Genomic DNA, 16,615 nt, shown 5'->3' with positions numbered 1-16,615 from the left:
TTGTTGAATGACTGACCTGCTTACAAATAATCACAAAATTGACAGTGGCTTCCACGGTCAAAGTTATTTCTCACTCACCATGGAGTCTTGCAACCCTTTTCAGCAGCCCTTCTCGGACTGGCTGTCCTCCAGGGGCCCTCTCCGGGGGCTGGGCTGTGTCCATCTTGAGACTCTGCCATCTTCTGGCCTCAGCTGGCTGGCAGAGGGAGAGCAGAGCATGTCGAGAGGACACCTCTGTCTGCAAGGGTCGCATGTCATTCTCATCCACTGTCCTCTGGCCAGAATTAGTCACACAACTCACCAAGTGCAAGGGCAGCTGGGGAATGGAGGGGGGGCCCCCTTGTTATTAGTGGGTGCTGCCAATCTCTGCCAGAGGCACTTAAAAGGGTGATGAGGATTCTGATAGGCAAAGACATGGAGGGCTAAGCGAATAGCATGAGCAAGGGCTCAAGGAGGGAAAAAATGAAATAATAATTTTAAAAACCCTAATGATTTGAGAGGAACTGCAATAAATGTAGAGATACCTTATAAAGGCATCTAGTGCCTCAAGGACAATAGACTGGAGAAAGGAATAAACAGGTCATCGAGTGGACAGATAAATGGATGGACGGACTCGCACCTAGGGCTGAGGGGCTCAGACGTTATTCTGCAGAGAGATGCAAGGTTAACTTGGACCCTGGTGCTCTCGGCATACTGTACCCCTCCCCGCCTACCATCATGAAGCAACCACCATAGGAACTGCAGAAAGGCAAGAGCCCTGAGCGAAGGGGCGAGAGGCCAGATGCCCTCTGAGACCCCGTCCCTCCAGAGATGTTCTTTGGAAGCCTCTTCACTTGGCTTTCACTCATTTGTGAGTTAGCCTCTCATGTAATTAATCTGCTGCCTCCAGCCTGACATGGGGACAGATAAGTGAGGGGAAATACGGGTGCGCTCCACTCGCAGAGAATGGCTTCTGAAAACATGTGCACGGGCTAACAGGATGGAATTTAAATTCTGAGAGCAAGTTAGAGCTCATCTGGACCGCTGTTCATGGAAATAACGAGGTCACTGAAATCCTGGCAGTGGGGCGATGGGGGGGGGGTTGGCCTTGCCACCCGTGTGGTAAGAGCAGAACCAGAACCCTGGTCTCTCCCAGCTGAAATGTATGTAAGGGAATCAGACCTAACCACGAGAGAATGAGCGAGTACGTGGGAAGATGCTGAGTGCTCCGGGCAAAAGGGAAAGTTGAAAAGATGAAGGAGGACCAGAAATGCCAGGATGCTGACAAGGTATGGAAGGTGAGGTGCAATTTTAAATAGAAGAGTCAGAGGAGGCCTCAGTAACAAGGTGACATTGAGCACAGCTTGAAGGGGATGAGAGGTGAGCCATGTAAACAGCAAGGGAAGAGGGTACTGGAGCCAATGGGAGGGCTTGAAAATGAGGTGTGATGTGCAGAATACATTTCAGAAGGATCACCCTGGCTGCTATGTTGAGAATAAACCATGGGAGATAAGAGTAGCTGTGGGGAGACCCATTAGGAGGTTATTGCAGTGACCGAGGCAAGAATGATGCATTAAAAATGATTAATAACCAAAGCTACAATGTTCCAAGCAAATGCTTGTAGATTGTAAGTCATCCCTATAAAACTATGAAGAGTAGGTATTAAGAACCCCTCATTCTATTTTTCAGGTGAGAAAATAGAACTCAGAGAAATTTAGACCTTCCCCAATGTCACATATTTAGTTCATGGCAGAGCCAAGTTTCAAATCCTAACTCTAATTATTGGGCACCTACTGTATACAGCAGACCATAAGGCATGGAGGAGTCCTTGCTCTCAGGAGATACAGGCTGGCAGCAGATGAGAAGGGAGGGGCCACGTGTGCAAAAAGACAAATGACAAGAGGGAAGAAGGGCATCCATCCTTCTGTGCCTGAAGCACGTGCTCCTCCCACAGAAATTTCCCTGGATGCCCCCAACAAATATACTTCTCGGGGAGGAACCCATTAGGTCTTGGGGGTAAGTTTTTAAAGGTATGGAGTGAGATATGAAAAGTCAGAAGAAAATAGAAAATAGAAATGGGAAAACACACCAGGCAGACTCCAGAGGGTAGAGGAAAAGATGGAAAGGAAGATCAGGGTTCTGATTCCAGCTTGTTTCTCTGTTTCTCTACTTGAAACATTTTCCTCTCTCCTCCCCTTTTTCCTTTCACCTGTCTTAATCAAAGAGGGGCTCATACGTCGTTGCCCCTTCTCTCTTGCCAATAAGTAAAGGTGGTGAAAAGCTGACAAGCTGTGCAGATCCCTGGCCTTGCCTCTGCTAGAGTCTGCATTGTGCTAGGGCCGAAGCTGCAGTTCCAGGCTCCTTTCTCAGCTGGCTTTGGGCTCCAGTTGGCCAAAGAGTGTCTTGGATGAGAAATGGGAATGCTAGCGGAAGGGAAGAGCCGGGGTGTTTACCCTTTCCTTCTTCACTGTAGCCTTTCTAGCCCTGCTGGACACCTGGCCTCTGGCCTTGGGCAGCATCGCCTCATCCCCCTGCTATCCAGTTTGGGATGGTCCTGGCTTTCCTTCTGGAGCTAATCTCTGGGTTGCTTTGTTCTATTTGCTATTTATTCGGCCTCTCCAATCTTCCTTCTCCAATGCAGCTAATTCCCTGGATTAAATTCCTCCTGTTTTAAGTACTGAAAGTAACTTCTGTTTCTCTTGAATGACACCCAGGCATACGACAGAGAGCCATGCAATCCCAAATGTGCCACCTTAAAAACAGTGCAAGACAGGACTCAGATTTTGAAGTACCTGCCTTAAGGATGAATTCCACTGCAGATTGATAATGTAATAGTAAAAATTCCCTTTGAATAGAAGTCAAAGTGTTTACAGTCAGAAAGGTAATTTTGAAAGAATAATCATCAGTGTCTTTAAAAAGGTTTTATAATGAATTAAGACACATTATCATCTACAACTTTTCTAAAAGATTCATCAATATTTAATATTCTTCTCAAAACCACATTAGGATTAACATTACAAAGAAAACAGTCTTCTGTTCCAAGGAAAAATGTATCTCTGTGATGTGGTTTTATCTGATACCCCCGTTAGCATAACACAGTAGAGGGGAGTATATTTACACTAACAACAGATTCTTTTTCTGCATTTCTGCCCCTTGCTACTTTTACAAACTAAGCGTCATTTTACCAGCAGGAAGACACAGTACATAAAACTTTGCAGCCGCAGGATATGTTCCCTAATATTTGGCTAATCTTTGGGTGATCTCAGGAGAAGGTAGTGGACGAATCTTAATAGCTAGCAGGGGGTATATGAACTTCGCTTTTTATTACCTGGGTCAGCTAACACTTTGCAAGATGTCATGGCACAAGAATCTAAATATTACGTGCAGAATCTCTTCACTGCTCTATTCAGAACCAATCTGTGTCTGGTTCCTAAGTGCTAAGCTTGAATAGATATGCTCTTAATAATTAATCCTTTCCTTAAAGGGCTTTGATTTTTCAGCTTCAGATTCCGCTGAGTATATATTTGGCATCTCTAAGCCAGTTGTGCCAAAACAGAATTGTAATGTTGGGGGTTGTACTCGATTCCAGGCCCCATGAGATTCTAGTGGAAGAGGCTCAGATGTGCTGTCTTAACCCTTGAAGAGAAGCTTGGCAGCAGTCATCTCCCCAAAAGAGGCACATTTTGCCTGAATTAAAACACCCCTGTCTGCTGGTCCCCATGCGTGCTGTCCTGTGCCTCTGTGCTTTTGCTTGTGCTGTTGCCTTCCTCACTTTACCCCATTACTCCGTACGTGCTCTTTTCTAAGATGCATCCATTGCCTCCTCCAGGAAGCCCTCCTTGATTACACACACACACACACACACACACACACACACACACACACACACACACACACACCCTGCTCCAGGCTGGCTCAGGCTGCCCCCCAGCTTTCTTCTGCACATAATTCCAAGGTGATCTCTTTGTGGGTCTGTAGCTACCTGCAGACTCCAAAGTGCTGCAGAGCATGAACTGTCTCTGGATGTGAGCATGCAGCCTCAACAGCTGCTCAGTTCCTGTTCCTCGAACACAGCTGAATTGAGCTGAGCAGACCAGCTGATCGTTTATGAAGCCTAGATCATGCCTCTCGCGAAAATGCAAAAGGCAGCAGTTCCTCCAGCGCGGTGCTCCATGACCATTTCAGGACACAGTGGAACATTCATCGCTTTTCTGTAAAATCGCCTGTGTGCCGACGCTGCTTGCATTCTTCTTTTTCGTTTTGGCTTTCTTCCTGAGAGAATTACACAACCGCCTGTCCTCCTCCCTGTACTGTACCTCCAGCTCTGAGACCCTATGAATAAAGAAAGACAGCCAGGACTCCAGTATCCTGTTACAAATTCAATACACGCATACCTTTCCCGTGAGCCCTGCAGACTTGCATTTTCTCGAGAATGGCAAAGCCAAACAGGCCTTTCCTCTTTCCAAATGAAAAAGACAGGTCTCAGAAACCTGAAAGGGCTTTATGAGGTCGGTCAGGCTTGCCCCATCCTTAACGGAAACGTAATGGGTAACATGCAGCCAGGTCTGAGCTAGGAAAGGCTCCACCATTCGCTCCCTGTTGGTGACCCAGGCCATTTGCTTCCTGCAGCCCCAGGCCACCTATTAAACTTCACTGCAGCTCAGCCTCTTCATTTCTAAGATAAGGTCAGTACCATCTATTGCACAGTGCTTGGGGAGGATTAATAAGATAATGTTACATAGAGTCTGGCACCTAATGTTCAAAAAGGGGTAGAAATAATAATAATAATAAAAATAAAATTTCTATTCCAAGTTGTTATAGGTCAAATTATATCTACCCGCCCCCCCTCTCCCCGCCCCAGTCATATGTTGAAGGCCTAAACCCAGAATGTGACCTTATTTGGAGGGCCTTCACAGAGGTAATCAAATTAAATGAGGTCACTAAAGTGGGTCCTAATCCAGTATAAGTAGAGTCCTTATAAAGAGGGGAAATTTGGACACAGTCATGGACACAAGGAGAACTCCATGTAAAGATGAAGGCGGAGACTGGGGTGATGCTTCTTAAGACAATGATGCCGAAGAGGCCAGAGCAAACCACAGCAGCCAGGAGGGAGCGTGGAACAGATTCTCCCTCAGGGCCTCAAAAGGAACCAACCCTGCTGGCACCTTGATCTTGGACTTCCCGCCTCTAGAACCATGAGGTGATGAATTTCCGTTGTTCAAGCCCCGAGTCTGTGGGAGTTTACCTGTGCTGAAACTGAGAACAGAGAGGTTAGACCATTGCCTGGAACGACAGCACAGCGGGGGTGGCAGAGCCAGGACGATGTTGCAGTCCTGTGCAGTGTCTTTCTGGAATGAAAGGGCTCGTTTCTGTCCCCGGGGAAGGTGTTGGTTGCCACAGTCTCTATCCACACCCCTCACATCCACCTCTTCCTCCAGCCCACCCTCCCGAGCCCTTTCCTCTGCACGCTCAGGACACGTCGCCTCCTTTTCCTAGTAACCTTTGGCACGTTCTCATCTCCTACCTTGCGCTTCAGTTAGGACTACATCCTTCCCAGGAGAGATTCTCATTTAAATGATCTAGGGTGGGGCTCACAACATTACATTTTTTAAAAAGCTCTCCAGATGATTTTCATATGCGGCAGGGTGAAGATGCTGCATTAGACCACAGGCCCTTGGAGCAGGTCCACGGCGGCCTTACCTGGTGTCCACTGCATGTCATCCAGTGGGTGCTCCAGTGGGTGGGAGACGAGTGAACTGAGTCCTAGGAAACAGATAAATACACAACCGCAATGCTCCAGAGCCCACGGTGCCCATTCATCTTCGTGTGCACCTGAACCGTCAGGGAAGCGGCCTCACTGCTCACCGCCCGTCTCCGGTCCCGTCACCCACATTCGGTGCCGCTCCAGGGCCCTCCTGTGCTGATCAGAAATCACTTAGCTCCACACACTGGGGTCAGACCCACCACAGCTCCAGTGGTACCCAGCCGAGTGCATTTAAAACGATTCCACAGTTCATTCTCATACCTCTCCAGAATGAGAACCCTCTGGTGTGGACCGAGTATCTTTTCTGCAATAACAAAAACAATACTAACAAAGCAATCAAGAGTCAAACAAACAAACAAAACCTCTCCCTGTTGAAAACAATTGAGTATCTTTCCATCACCTATTTTGAAAAGCTCAGACTCGTTCTGTGACCCATCATGGCCTTTGCCATCCTCACCAGCAAACAAGCTAACCCTTTTCCTTCTTCCTGTTCTGCATGTGCTGACATACGGGGAGAGCTCTTTCTCCTACAGCAGGCTTTCTCCTGCCTCAGGGCTTTTGCTCCTGTTTGTTCCTTCTGTCTGGACTGTGTCCTGCCCCATGGTCCAACTTGGACCACTTTTTCAACACTTAGTTCAGGAATCTCCTTCCCTGAACCCTCCCCGCCTTAAAACTCTCCATCCCCACCTGACACCCGCGGGGGCCTGGGGCCTCAGGGCTCCCGTTCGCACTTCTGGTTTGCTTTGACAGACCCTGCTTGTGACAATGTCTTTACATTCTCTCACCCTCCACAGCTCTCTGTGGCCCTGAGGACGCTGACTGTCTTATTCATGTCTGCATGGCCAGCACTTAGCCCAGCATCTGGTACACATTAGATGCCCCGCAAATATTTGTTGAATGAATGAGTAAATTGCATTCATTGATACTTACGAGTGCTTTACAGTTTACAAAGTGTTTCAAATGGCAAATGGTATGAATAAAAGCGTGAGAAAGTGCATGCGGATCTAGTGGCCCTTCCAGCGAGGGCTCCTGCCAACCCTGACTCAGTTTTAAGTGAGTTACTCTTCTCCAAAGTCTGCAATGGAAATATGGCTGTTAGTAGAGGGTGTTGGTTTTGAACTTGAGCAATGGAGGGTAAGTTCACACACGCTGGGGCAGAGGAGGGCCAGGCTTCATCCCACTGCAGTGTGATTGACACCATGACCCCCCGCTACTCCCTACTCCCAGCAAAAATCCTGAATTCTGCCATTTACAAAGAAAGATCCGCATGATTAGCAGATGTGCCTCTGGCCATGCAAAGGGACAGGTGTTTCCATCTGTGAGCACAGGTTCCTCTCCCAGATCAGTCACATCCTGAACACAAAAGGCTGTTTCTTTCCAGTTTGTTCAACCCCAGAGCACTCAGGGAGTTTCAGTGTCCATCTTGAGTGTCAAGCCCCTCGCCAAGACCTCTAGTGAAGCCATTTGGAAGAGGTGAGGGACAGGGAATTAGGGTCACACAGAATGAGAACTGACTTTGAGGCAGCTCCTGGGCAGGGTCTCCTTGCCCGGGGCCGCAGAGATGCTCTTGGACTGATAAGACGGTGGGCCCAGCCCAGGACCTGTCCATTGCCCACCGGCTCCAGCTCCTGAAATACACCCCGTATGGCCCCCTCCCTTCAAGCCCATGTGGTGACGGCATTAAAAGACACTACTGTCACCCACATTCTTCCTCTGGAATTGTTCCAGGACATCTCCAGCCTGTCTGCTTCACTCTTGCTCACATTCTGCTTTCTTCCCAGGTCTCACAACCCCCTTTTGGCTCCAGTTCTTCATCCCCTTGCACGAATCAACAACTCGATTCCAGCTTAGCCTTCTCAGCTCCAGTAACCACCGTCCCACCCTCTGCCCCCTCCAGCCTTGCCTCCCTCTTGTTCCTCCAACAGACCCAAGGGCACCCACGTCCACCAGACTCTGCCTTGTGGCTTCATGTGCTGAAACCACGGTAAGGGGCCGCCCAAGCTCCACCGAACCCTGGTCTTGTCTTTTCTAGTTTATCACAGCCCAATGAGGCCTCAGTGCAGCAGGGAGATGGGTCTGTCTCTGAAGTTGTCGTCAGCCCAAGAGGGGGCATCAAGTCCAGGCCCACTGCCTAGCTCCAGCCAAAGCTGAGTTGCAACCTTGTCTATGAAGTTGGGTGGCCCCCACGGAGCCCCTCTTTTGTCTCTTAGAAAAACTGATCACTAAGAAGCTCACAGCCGGAGATGGAATCCACCCTTCGCAAAGGAGTTAAGCCTTCGTGTGTCTGGATTACTGACTGACTTTACCCTGGTCTCATTTTACTTGGTTTGCCTTACTCTGTTCTTTTTTGCTCCTCTCTAATTTTGAAATTCTCAAATCCTTAGGAAGGAGGGTTAAAAATGAGCAAATCAATTAAACGAAATGATTAAACTCAATAAAATAGAGATTAGCCATAACATGATCATTCTCTATGTTTTCTAGGAGGTCTCTGAGGTGAGAATTAGTTGGGCGACCTTGAAATGAATCAGATAACCAGACACTTAAGTGTATCCTGGAATCACAGATAGGCAGCAGTGGAAGGGAGTTTAGAGGTTTCCTAATCTAATATTTGCATTTTAAAGATGGGACTATAAAAACTAAAGATGGGAAAAAACTCACCCAAAAGTCAGGAGTGACTGTGTGTCAAAGACAACATCCTTTATTCAATAATCCATTTGTTTATTGAGCACCTACTAATAACCAAAGGACGGTGTAGCAAAGTGGTTGAGAGAATGGCTTTTGGATTTAGACAGCCCTGACCTAAGACATAGTTTCCTCTCCCTGAAATGTAGATTGTTGTACTTACTTCAGAGGGTTGTCCCGATGACAAAATAAGACCTTACCTGTGAAGCCTTCAGTGTAACGCATGGCATCTAGGTAAGATGAAGAAGTGTCAGCTACACTTTTCCAGTTTCCAGGCTCTCAGTATGATGTTCTTTCCCCACGTGATGGAGCAGTAGAATGTGACGTAACGGCCATCAAGATGTTGGGATTACAAGATCCAAACTGTTGCCCTCACTCCATCAGCTTCAGATCACAAAGGGAGGCCTTGAGTGAATCACTGATTGGAAAGCTCTTTCCGTTCCATATAATAGTGATTAACAAAGGACAAATTTATTTCAAAAAAACAACAGAAAGCTGGGACACACAACTCAACTCCGTGCTAGGGAATCAATGATTCCATTACAGAGAAAAGCCACACAGCAGACTGGGTCCAGTAGGATTCCACTGGTGCCAGTGTAATGGATCAACATAGATGGCTAAATGTCCTGTTGGTCACAGTGATAGCTACATATATTCCAGACAGAGTCACCAGACTATTAAAATGTTGTACAGGTAGCCTAGAATTCGATTCTATTTTTTCTCACTATCTTCAGATAATCCCCCATGTTAACTTAACCTACCAAAGAAGTAAATGGTGCTAATGTAAGGAAAAGAGACAGTTTTTTCAATCATTGTCAACAAGAACCTTGGGTTCTGCCAGACTGTCTTCATCACCATGCCATGGGTATTTCACAAGCTCTGAGCCAGAGAAGCTCCACCTCTTTCCCGCCATGCCAGTTTGGGCGAGTCTTTAAATGTCCGTGTCCTCATGTTGACATGGGGAAAATAATAGCCACATTGCTGGGATGCTTGAGAGGTAAGTGAGACAAAACCTACAGTTTCCAATACACAGTCGAAGCTTAATAGTGGCTTATTCATCCCAGCCTCTGTGTCTTTGCCTGTACAGTTAGCTCTTCTAGAATGTGTTCATGTCTATTCTCTGTCTATCTAAATCCCATCTATCTTTCAAGACCAGATTAAGGCAAAAACTCCTCCAGGAAACTTCCCTACCCTTCTCAGTCCACACAGACCTGGCACTTCTAATTCATTGCACGTGTAATTAGAACCCCCCATTTATAAGATTAGAGACAGATGGAAGTATCTGATATCCAAAAGCAGCAGGCTGATATTTAATGTGTTCTCCCCATCTCCCATTATTCTACAGTGGTGCTAAACCAGCCCACAGCCATACTACTAATACTACTTATAAATACAATGATTAGTGTAAAATACATTTTTTTGAGAGGCAGGACCATGTCTTATTCTTTGTAGCCCTAGAGTCTAGCACTGTTCCAGAATTATGGCAGAATTCCAAACTGAAGGGCTTAAAACAACAGAAGTTTATTCTTTCACGGTTCTGGGGGCTAGAAGTTCAAGTAAGGCAGGCCATGCTCTTTCCAAAGCCTCTCAAGGAGGACCTTTCTTTGCTTCTTCCAGCTTCTAGTAGTCCTAGGAATTCCTTGGCATATAGCAGCGTCACTGCCATCTCTGCCTCTGTTACCATATGGCGTTCTCTATGTACGTACCTCTGAGCCCTCACCAGAATCACCTTTAACATCCTTATTTCTACAAATAGTTTCTAAGGCAACCCAGGATTTTTCTAGCATGAATCTCAAAAGTCTTCTAGCTTCAACACATTATCTATTCCAAAGCTACTTCCACATTTTTAGGTATTTGTTACAGAGCACCCCACTCTTGATACCAAACTCTGTATCAGTCAGGATTCTTGAGAGAAAGAGAACAAATAGGATGTATGTGTGTTTGTGTCTATAGACAGATAGATAAACAGATATATAGATAGACAAGGATTTATTTTAAGGAATTGGTTCATGCAATTGTGGGGTTAGCAAGTCTGAAGTTTGTAGCACAGGCCAGCAGCCTGCAAACTCAGGCAGGGTTTCTATGCTGTGGTCTTGAGGCAGAATTTCTACTCCTCCCAAAGTCCACTGATTGCAGATGTTAATCACATCTTCAAAATACCTTCACAGCAACATCTAGACTAGTGCTTGATCAAACAACTGGCACCAAGATCTAATCAAGTAGTCACATGAAATTAATCATTACATAGGGCTAGGAGTTGTAGTTAACTTTTGCCTTTGCTGTTAACTCACTTGGACTCATTGCTAATTCACACTGCCTTTCATTTCCTCAACCATAAAAAAGAAAACTTTGGAGTGACTCCGAAGTATTCCAGCAAGCTCCAAAATCTGTAGTTTATAATATGCAGATTCTAGGTTGTCCTGATTTGCTCCTCTTCCTCCAGGACCACCTCTGTCCATCAGCCATCTATCTCACTATCACTCCTGTCCAAATTCCCTTCCCTGAGCCCACTTCTTAGCTAACCCCATTGATCTCAGAGGCATGAGGTGGGGAGACTTGACGCGGATTATAATAAACGAGCTACTCTCAATGGAAAGCAAATTTATCTTGGGAAGGTATTTATTCAGTTGGCTGAGAGGAGAAATACTGTCTCCTTGAATGATACAAAATAAAAGAATAAACCACTTTGTTAAGCCTAAGCTGGAAGCAAACAGAGGACCGTGGGCACGACACAGTTCCAACCCCATGAGTCGTCTGAGTTACCTGGTGAACAAATTGAGCAGATAGAGAGTGACAGGCTGTAATGAGCACACACAGATGCCACTTGAATCCTGTACATATGGCACGTTTTTTCCAGACATCTTATTTTCTTTAGCCCCAAAGTCTTCCTAATATTTCAGATTCATGCTGTGATTTTTTAGCAGGATGAAATGACAGCAGCTCAAAATTATATCAATAATAATATTCTGCTCAGATGAGAATGATTCCAAGAGAATGTGTTCCAAGCTGCTAGTGGGACCTCTAGCAACCATCAGGAAAAGACTTTCTTTGTGCCAAATAATTAGGTAGAGCATTTTAGCAAAGAAGTTAAGAAAGAAGGCTGTGAGGTCACTCAGACCTGAGGAATTTTGTCCCTGTCATCCATGAGCTAAAGGTTAAGTCCCTGAAGTTTCAGTTTTCTTATTTTTAAATTAGAAATAATAATATATCCACCTTATATAATTGTGATGATTGAATGAGAAATATATCACGTGTATGGTAAAGTATATCACAAAAAAGATGGTGCATAAGAAATATCCACAAAATGAAAACACTTAATTGAGGTTCCCTGGAGAGTCTCTAGGTGGGAGATTAGGTTACTATTCAAACATATTAACTTTTTTCTCCCTTCTTTCAAGAGCAGACGGCCTCTCCATCCCTTGACCTGACGTTGGCCATGTGGCTTGCTTTGGCCAATGAGATATTAATCGACGTGACTAAAGGCTTGAGAAGCAGTTGGTCTTGCCTCCCTCTGACTTGAGCAAAACTCACTCAGGCTGGCTGGCCTGTCTCGGGTGAGGGCAGGAGAAATAAAGATCAGAGAGAAGCCACAGTGAGCTGATCCCAGTTGACGTTTAGAAGTGTGTGGACACCCAGAAGAAATCAGACCCTCAGCGGACCCACCGAGCCATGAGAACAAAGGTTGTTGTCGTAGGCTACTGAGTTTGAGGTTGGTTTGTTAGACAGTAATTTTGTGACATTAACTAACTTATTGTCTCTCTTCATAGGATGATCTTATATCTTAGTTTACCCAGAAGTGGCTTGGTTTACACCTGTTTTCCAGTGTCTCATCTGTTTAACATTTTCTAGATTTTTCTTTTTCTTCCTTCCTTTCTCCCTTTCTTTCTTTTCCTTCCTTCTCTCTTTCTTCACTCTTTCCTCCTTTTAAACACAGTATTATATTTATTCATTGAACTGAAATGAGCTCAGATGGGTTTGGGAGACCTTCACTTTGCACTTGAAGCCTCAGCCGTGATCTATCTACTAGCATTGAATGTACTCAAAAGAGACCCGCGGTAACATATGATTAAATCTGAAGGATGGCACAAAAAACACCACGCCTCTCTTTTCTTGACCCTTTCCAGAGAGAAGGTAACTAACCTCTCTTTCAACGACAACATGAAGGGGACTTGCAAATAAGACAAAGCGTGCTCAGATACTAGGAGCTAAGGACAGCTAACTCCTTCCATCCTTGAGTGGCAGTGAGAGAAAGACCTGAAGCTGCTGCCCATCACCTGGTGGACCACACAGCTGTGCCAGGGCCACGGTGAAGCTTGCAAGCTTCACAGTGCTCCTAGGCCAACTCAGAGGGCTATAGAGGAAACTAGTGAAATATAGGTTAGATATGTATGAAGTATGTGCAGGAAATAGCCTGAGAATCCTGCTTTACAGAGTTGAAAGAGAAGAGGGTATCATTCATTACTTAATTTAAACTTACAACTATTTTTAATGATTTTATTTGATAGTAATATTGGCATCAGAAAACTCAAAATAGTGCACGTGCATGGTTAATGAAATATAAAGTAGAAATCTCTGTTTCTGAAGAAAGTTAATTATGACATGTCACAAAATGCTAGTAAACATTTATCTTCCACCATGGAGGCTGCTGTGATCTCACTAACCACACAAAAACGAAAAGACCAATTGTACTGAAGAAGCACCAGTATCCATTTCAAAATTATTTTAAGAAGACAGTGGCCTGACAACCATGATTCAACACACAAAGTGGCAGAAGGTGTGTTTGTAATTATTTTACGGAGCATGACTTTGAATTTAGATCAAATCACAGTTCAAATTAAGTTGGCTCTTGTTGGCTTCTGAGTTTTCTCGCTCACACACCAAATGTGAAACTATGATTTTTAACACGTTAGCGCTATTGAAAGACGTTCACGAAGAGTTAAATGATTCCTGTTTTACATAGAAAAGATACTTCACATGGAAAGTCAGATTATTTCAATAATGAATCTTCTTTAAATTCATGAAATCAGAGTAGAGCTATTTAAATGTTACTGCAAATTCAGTTTAAAAGTTCCACATTAAATGGTACAGATGAACCGGTTTGCAGGGCAGAAATAGAGACACAGATGCAGAGAACAAACGTATGGACACCAAGGGGGGAAAGCAGTGGGGGGGTAGGGGTGGCGCTGGGATGAATTGGGTGATTGCGATTGACATGTGTGCACTAATATGTATAAAATGGATAACTAATAAAAACCTGCTGTATTAAAAAAAAAAAAAAAGTTCCACATTAAAGATTAAAAAAATTTGTTTTCACAATGTAATATAAAAATAAAATTTAAAAACCTATGGAACAGAGCTGGAATTGGTTGTGAGGCAAGCATAATTAACAATGCCATTTACCCCTGAAACGAATATAACATTGTATGGCAATTATACCTTGATAATTTAAAAACAAAAGCCATTCAGATGAGCTGCAGTAATCTACCAATCAAAACAAAAGCTGTAGTAGTCAAAATATAAACATAAATACACACATGCAAATAAACATCCCAAGTAACTAAACTACAAAACTGCTAACAAAACAAAGGTTGAATATTAAAAAAAAAAAAATCAGCATACGTGTGTCGACAGTCTTTATTCCCCTTCTTTAATCAGATTTTACAAACGACTGATTTCTGCAGAACTACTCTGTAAGTGACCCTAAGTGCTCTGCAATGTCATTACACTTTCTGTAAACAGGCCTCTAAATTTTGGTTATATTCTGTTCAAAACCAAATGGGACACACCCCCCGCCCAAAATAAACAACAAAATAACTCCTGCAGCTTTTGAAGCTTTTAACAAATTCCAATTAATAAAACAAAGCTTAGGCTCTGTTAGTTTAAAGAGCTGTGATGGTGACAGCAGTCATGTCTGCTAATGTCACTACAGGCCCCGGAGGACGTAGGTGCCATTTATTGTCCCTGCTTGATGAAAGGAAAACACGTACAGAGGCGAGAAGTACCCACGGATCCAGGAGTAAGGCAGGAGAGGTCACGGCCTCGGTTTACACATGTGTAAAATGGGGGTGATATCAGTACCGCCGCCCTCACAGAGCTGCTTTGAGGATTGAACAAGGTCATTGATGGAAACTGCCAGGCTCAATAAATCTTAGTGACTGTTGTCAAAAAACAAAAACAAAAACAAATAAAAAAACAAAGCTTACAAATAAGAAGACATTAAACTTTATTCCAAGAAACGCAACAGTAGAAATGAACAAGTATGAAGGTGCAAATGATGTACAGGCTTGAGTTCTGAAACTCCTTAATATGTTTGACGGAATATTCTAAATAATTGTGAAGAGAAATAACTTATTTGAAGAGTCTTGTCTAACAATACATTGGAGGAAGAAAGGTACTCGAATGAGGTAAGAATAGGGCCTGGGACAATATTTGGAGTGAAATACTTACACTCTTGAGTATGAAGGAAAGTTTAAGGATATCCTTCAAAAACAGAATTTGTCTGGTCCTACCAAATATTTCAGCATCCATAGAGCGTGTTTTCACAATTAAAAACAGGGTCTAGATAAATGAGTCAGTTCAAAGTGTCAAATTTCAAATTTTTTGAATTTTAAAATGAAACTTTGCGGTGGATTGGAGATAATTCATTAAAATTAAAGCACTAAGACTATTGACAGAATTCAGGAAAATACTGACATAATTTTGGAGACATAAATAGCTTAAAAACAGTTTAAATGTAGGAATATACTCTAAAGCTTTTTATTCAGCTTAGACTATTTTTTGTTTCAGATAATCCATATAAAGATGTTTTGACATTTGCTTTAATGTACATGGACAAATATTGGTTTTCAGGGATGTGTTATTTTTAGTTTAAAAAGAATTTTATTTTTGAAAATAGTTTTGAATAGAACTACATTATAGACCATCAATGTTATAAAATTAATTTGTCAGCCAATAAATAAATTTTTAAAGAATATCAAATTTCAATGATTTTGGCCTCAAAATACACCCTGGGTTGAACAGTAAACTTGAAAGTAACTCCTATTTCGAGTTCCCTTCCAGTGCAATATTATTTTTCATTCTAAGCAATAGCAATTGATGAGTGCTTCAAAATTCCCATTTGAATTGCACAGAAATAAACAGAACAGAGTTTGGGTGTCCAGTCACCCTGGGCCCAGTAACGCCAAATGACAGATGCTCCTGGACAAGGAAGCAGAGGTCTGCTCCTAACAGCTTCTAATTTCTCTCTCTCTCTCTCTCTTTTTTTTTTTTTTTGGACTTTTTGTCTCACCCCAGCTCCCCCATACTGAAATTTGCCCTTAATCTGCAACTCTTCAAAGTCCATGATTTGGGTTAAGAAAGTTCTGTGTAAATAGTTTTAATGGCAGTTTGTGATGATGCTTTGATGTTCTCATGAGGTACTACTTGCATTCTTTTAAACATCTTTAAACATCGCGATTCACATTTACTTAGAAGAATCTCTATTAAGTAGTGAGAAATGTCAACAATGTGAGTTAAAAACAAGATACTCTTTTGTTGTCACAAGCCAAAAAATGTTTTTAAGAAACTTACTTTAAGGCCATATCATTACCTATGTGCTAGCTACCAGCTAAGTGGAAAGCGTTAAAACCATAGCTCAAGTCACAACTCATGTGTCATGCCTGTTCTTAATTACGTTACATTGGTCTAGGGGAAACGTGGTTTCAGGGTCTTTGCTGCATTACAGAATGCAGCCATAGAAAGTCAGAGTGAAGTGGTCACCAAGAGTTTTAGAGAAAGTTATGATTAGCTTCTGGCACAAAGACCAAGGTTTTTTCATCGTTCAAAGTGAGTCTGATGGCTCACAGCAAACAAACCTGTTACAAAGTGTTTTCTATAAACCATGAATCATGTGTGGTGCAAGAGTGTGCTTCTCTGCTGTATCCTTCTATTAGTCATTTCTATCTTTATTGGAGGTTTAACCCTTAATGCTTCAGGGTTAATACCTTTTGAAAATAACTCAGACGAGAATGCTGAGGTCAATTTAACGTGACAATGCATGAGTTGCCACATATGGGTCTTTGCATGCTAGTATCTATTTCTTAGTACAAAACACACATGTTCCAAAGGTCACAGATACTCCCAAGGACTTGAAGCTAAAATGAAGGCAATTTGAAGATCAAATATCCAATAGCAGTCATTCATGCAATTCTC

At 43.4% G+C, this 16,615-nt stretch overlaps 1 protein-coding gene across 8 annotated transcripts in view; it reads right to left on the bottom strand.

Moving 5' to 3' along the window:
• LOC309612166 (uncharacterized protein) overlaps window positions 1-16,615 on the bottom strand; it is a 38,363-nt gene that overhangs the window by 4,816 nt on the left and 16,932 nt on the right. The window contains exons 3-7 of one of the 8 annotated variants that reach the window (XM_082357536.1): window positions 8,626-8,809; window positions 6,005-6,047; window positions 5,680-5,742; window positions 3,962-4,311; window positions 79-238 (exon numbers count right to left, since the gene is read on the bottom strand). In XM_082357536.1, the coding sequence (XP_082213662.1) occupies window positions 4,094-4,311; window positions 5,680-5,742; window positions 6,005-6,047; window positions 8,626-8,655 (354 nt within the window). In that variant the 5' untranslated portion in view covers window positions 8,656-8,809 and the 3' untranslated portion in view covers window positions 79-238; window positions 3,962-4,093. The other 7 variants (XM_082357538.1, XM_082357539.1, XM_082357537.1 and 4 more) reach the window with 7 other exon arrangements.

This window comes from Balaenoptera borealis (assembly GCF_965194805.1).
Source record: "Balaenoptera borealis genome assembly, chromosome: 15".
Taxonomy (NCBI): Eukaryota; Metazoa; Chordata; class Mammalia; order Artiodactyla; family Balaenopteridae; genus Balaenoptera; species Balaenoptera borealis.
This window is presented reverse-complemented; position numbering and strand designations above follow the sequence as displayed.